General features: G+C 37.4%; 1 protein-coding gene across 1 annotated transcript in view; it reads right to left on the minus strand.

Annotated features, from left to right (window-relative positions):
- Positions 1-3,505: 3,505 nt before the first annotated feature.
- Positions 3,506-3,733, minus strand: part of LOC100951719 (baculoviral IAP repeat-containing protein 2-like) — a 2,205-nt gene continuing 1,977 nt past the window's right edge. The window contains 1 exon segment of the mRNA XM_012811298.1: positions 3,506-3,724. Within this exon segment, the coding sequence (XP_012666752.1) occupies positions 3,506-3,724 (219 nt within the window).

Raw genomic sequence — 3,733 nt, forward strand, 5'->3', positions numbered from 1 at the left:
AAAAAAAAAAAAAAAAAGAAAGAGAAGAAATTTCTTGCCACTTAATTGCTGAAAATGTTCAGAGGTCGAAGATTCCTCTTATCTTTTTTGACCCTGGAGGAAGCATTTGTTCTCTCACCTCCTAAGCGAAATAGCCAGACTTTGCCAAGATGTAAATGGGCAGCTTTGCTGTGCAGCCCCTGAAACTTTTTTTCAGTCTTCAGAGGCCCCCAAGTCCAAGTGGGTGGCCTTAAATTCTGAGTCATGTACTCTTACAGCAGTGGTTCTCAACCTTCCTAATGCCGTGGCCCTTTAATACAGTTTCTGTATGCCGTGGCCCTTTAATACAGGTTGAGAACCGCTGTCCTACAGGGTTCATGTTACCAAACCAGAACTCATTTTCACATTTGAGAAAGAAGAGCCTTGGATGGCAGAGAGAAAAATCTCAAGTTGTATAGGTGAGGGAGCACTAGAAAGATTGTTTATGGTGGGTGGAAGGAAAATTCCATCTGGTGAGTGGGAGGTTGACCCCTTTGACATGCCATCAATAAATCATGTTCATGTCTTTCTTTCTTTTTTATTTCTTATAGCATAACTGTGTACATTAATGCAATCATGGGGTACAGTGTGCTGTTTTCATACACATTTTGAAATACTCTCATCAAACTGGTTATGTTCATGTCTTTCTTAAAGGAAGTAGGCCTCTGGTGGTTACAGGTCATGGATATGAGCTAAAGAGATGAAAGAACATCTCCACATCTCCCCTGATTCTTTGCTTAGCTTTAAGAAGAATGCTGCCTCCCTTCCTTATCCTCAGGATCTGATCCCTGCCTCCTTCCACTGGAATGTGCCTTTCCAGGCTAGTCTTCCCTTCCTAGGCCTTTTCACTTTCCCTCCAATTGTCATCAACTCCTTTACTTATGTGCTCAAGACATTTATAGATTTGCCCTTTTCCAAATTTGAGACTTGTGTTCCCTATATATCCTTCTCTCATCCTTCTAAAAAGCCTGAAAGTGTTTTCTTCTAGTGTTTCACAACCAGATCATACCCCATCCAAATTTAAATTCCTCTTTTTAAACTCCTTCTCCATCGTGGGCTCATTGTTTCTCTCTGTTCTCCCAAGTTGAAGTGATAGTATCTTTCTTTTCTCGTTGTTTGTTGTTGATGCAAAGAAAAAACAATTTCTGAAGTTTGAGCTTCTATTAAGCAACCTTAATAAATTCACTTACTAATTTGAACATTTTATTTATAGATCCTTTGGATTTTTTATGTACACATCAGCTGCACAGATTGCAAGTGGGTTTTGTTGTTATTTTGTTTTTGTCTCTTTAAGACAGGGTCTCACTTTGTTGCCCAAGCTAGAGTACAGTGTCATCACCATAATTCATTGAAACCTCTAATCCCTAGGCTCAAGTGATCATCCTCCTTCATCCTCCCAAGTACCTGGACCTACAGATACACATCACCATAACAGGCTAATTTTCTTTAATTTTTTGCAGAGATCATGTCTCACCATGTTGCTCAGGCTGGTCTTGAACTCCTGGATTCGAGCAATCCTCCTCTTTTGGCCTCCTAATGTGCTAGGCTTATAGTCACAAACCATTACACCTAGCAAAAGTTTTATTTATTCACACCCAGGCATTATGTTTTTCTTTTTCTTGTCACACTGCCTCAAACCTCCAGTACAATGTTGAGTAGAAGTGGAAACAGTACCTACACCTGTTCTTGTATCAATTCTAATCTCAGGAGGAAAGTTTTTCCCATGTTACCAGTAAGTGTTTTTACTTTAAAAAAAGAAACATACTTCTTTATCAGACTAAGGAGGTTCTCTTCTGTTCCTAATTTGCTAAGAATTTACGCTGTAAGTGGGTGAATTTTACCAAATACTCTTTTCTGTATCTATAGAGATTATATGATCTTTCTCCATTACTAATCACATTGACTAAATTGTCAAATTTATTGGCATAAATCTTGTTCTAATTCTCTTATTGTCTTTTCAATGTTTACAGAATCTGTAGTGATGTCCCTTATATCATGGAAATTTGAAAATTTCTGGGTTTTTTTCCTTGTTCAGTCCGGTTTCTTGCTTTTATTAATCTTTTCAAAGAGCTAGCTTTAATTTTCTCTATTGTTTGTCTGCTAGAGGTCACAAAAACCAATGTGAAGGAGGAAATTTGCAAGCTGTGCCAAGCATAGATAGTAAGCTAACGGCTTACAAGATATGAGCAAAAGTCATAGGATGTGTGAAGTATAGGTAACAAGTATAAACAAGTAAGTTTTGAGACATACGCAGAATTCATAAGATGTGTTAAATACATAGTTCATGACGAAGGCTTTGAGATACACAGAAATCATGTATAGTCAGCAAGAAAGTTAGTAACTTGTAAGATATACTAAAGATAAATAGAGGACGGGTGCGGCAGCTCATGCCTGTAATCCTAGCACTCTGGGAGGCCAAGGCAGGTGGATCACTTGAGCTCAGGAGTTTGAGACCAGCCTTAGCAAGAGCAAGACCCATCTCTAAAAAATAAATAAATAAAGATAAATAAAATATAAGGATAATATAACAAATAACGATATTACTTTCAGATAGAAAGGAATGGGAACACCAAGTCATAAGGTATCCTGCCACCTGGGCTATATAGTATACTATAAATTGGCCACCACTTGGTGGTACTCAGTATTGTTCCCCTCAAAAGAGATAAAACTCATCACTGTCCAGGAGGCTAGATAGTGAGCTACAGCTGAGGTAAGCAGGGTATGTCCCTGCCCCTGAGCACCTTCAGTCAGATTGGGCTCCTTTTTCAAACCTCAGCTCTGGTTCTCATAACTAGCAAGGGTGATGCAACAGAGACAGAGATGGAGACGGAGGAACGGTCTTTGAACATTGCACAGCATAGGATTCAGGAAACGTGGTCCTTCACCCTATTTGTATCCTATCCTAAGTGTGTTAACTTACCCCATCTCTTTCCTTTGCTTCTTTTTTTTTGTATATATTTTGTGTTTTTAAAAAATGGATTTAATAAGCTATGAGACTTGAGCATTTTTTTTTCTTTTTAAAGTACTTTATTAAGATGTTTCTCACAAACTAAAGGAGAACAGGGGAACTTATTTACTAGGAAGAGAAAAATCCTTATTTTATAACATATGAGAAAAGCACCAAAAAGAATTTGGCATAGTAACTGAACTCCAGAGTTTACGTTTCCAGTTCTTTTAATCTATGCTATATTGTGGCAGTGGTACTCAAAGCTTTCAGAAAGAATAGCAAATCCAGTAACACCTAAAGTGACAGTTAACAATGTATACTTATATAGCTCATCAAACATAAATCCTCTCTTGTAAACACACAGGTTAAGATTAAATATGATATAAACAACCTGTTTAGAAATAAGATTATTGGCACCAAAGCAGATTACAACACAAATGTTACTAATTGAAGAACCAATGGTTCATTCAAATAGCACTGTATGTTCAACAATATGTTAAAGACTTTTCAATATAACTTAAGATACAGCCTATTTTTCTTTTATGAGAGAAATGTATGAACAGTACACTTGATTATACTCCTGCATATGGGGCATTTTCTTAGAGAAGGGGCACATTCCTGGCACACTACCAGATGACCACAAAGAATAAATACAATGGAAACCTCTTTGTCCATACACACTTTACAAGTTCTTTCTTCTTGTAAGCTCCTCAACTGTTCTTCCAGTGACAGACCTGAAACATCTTCTGTTGGAATATACTTCATATT

Source organism: Otolemur garnettii, unplaced genomic scaffold (genome assembly GCF_000181295.1).
Source record: "Otolemur garnettii isolate 467f Iridium unplaced genomic scaffold, OtoGar3 scaffold00153, whole genome shotgun sequence".
Taxonomy (NCBI): domain Eukaryota; kingdom Metazoa; phylum Chordata; class Mammalia; order Primates; family Galagidae; genus Otolemur; species Otolemur garnettii.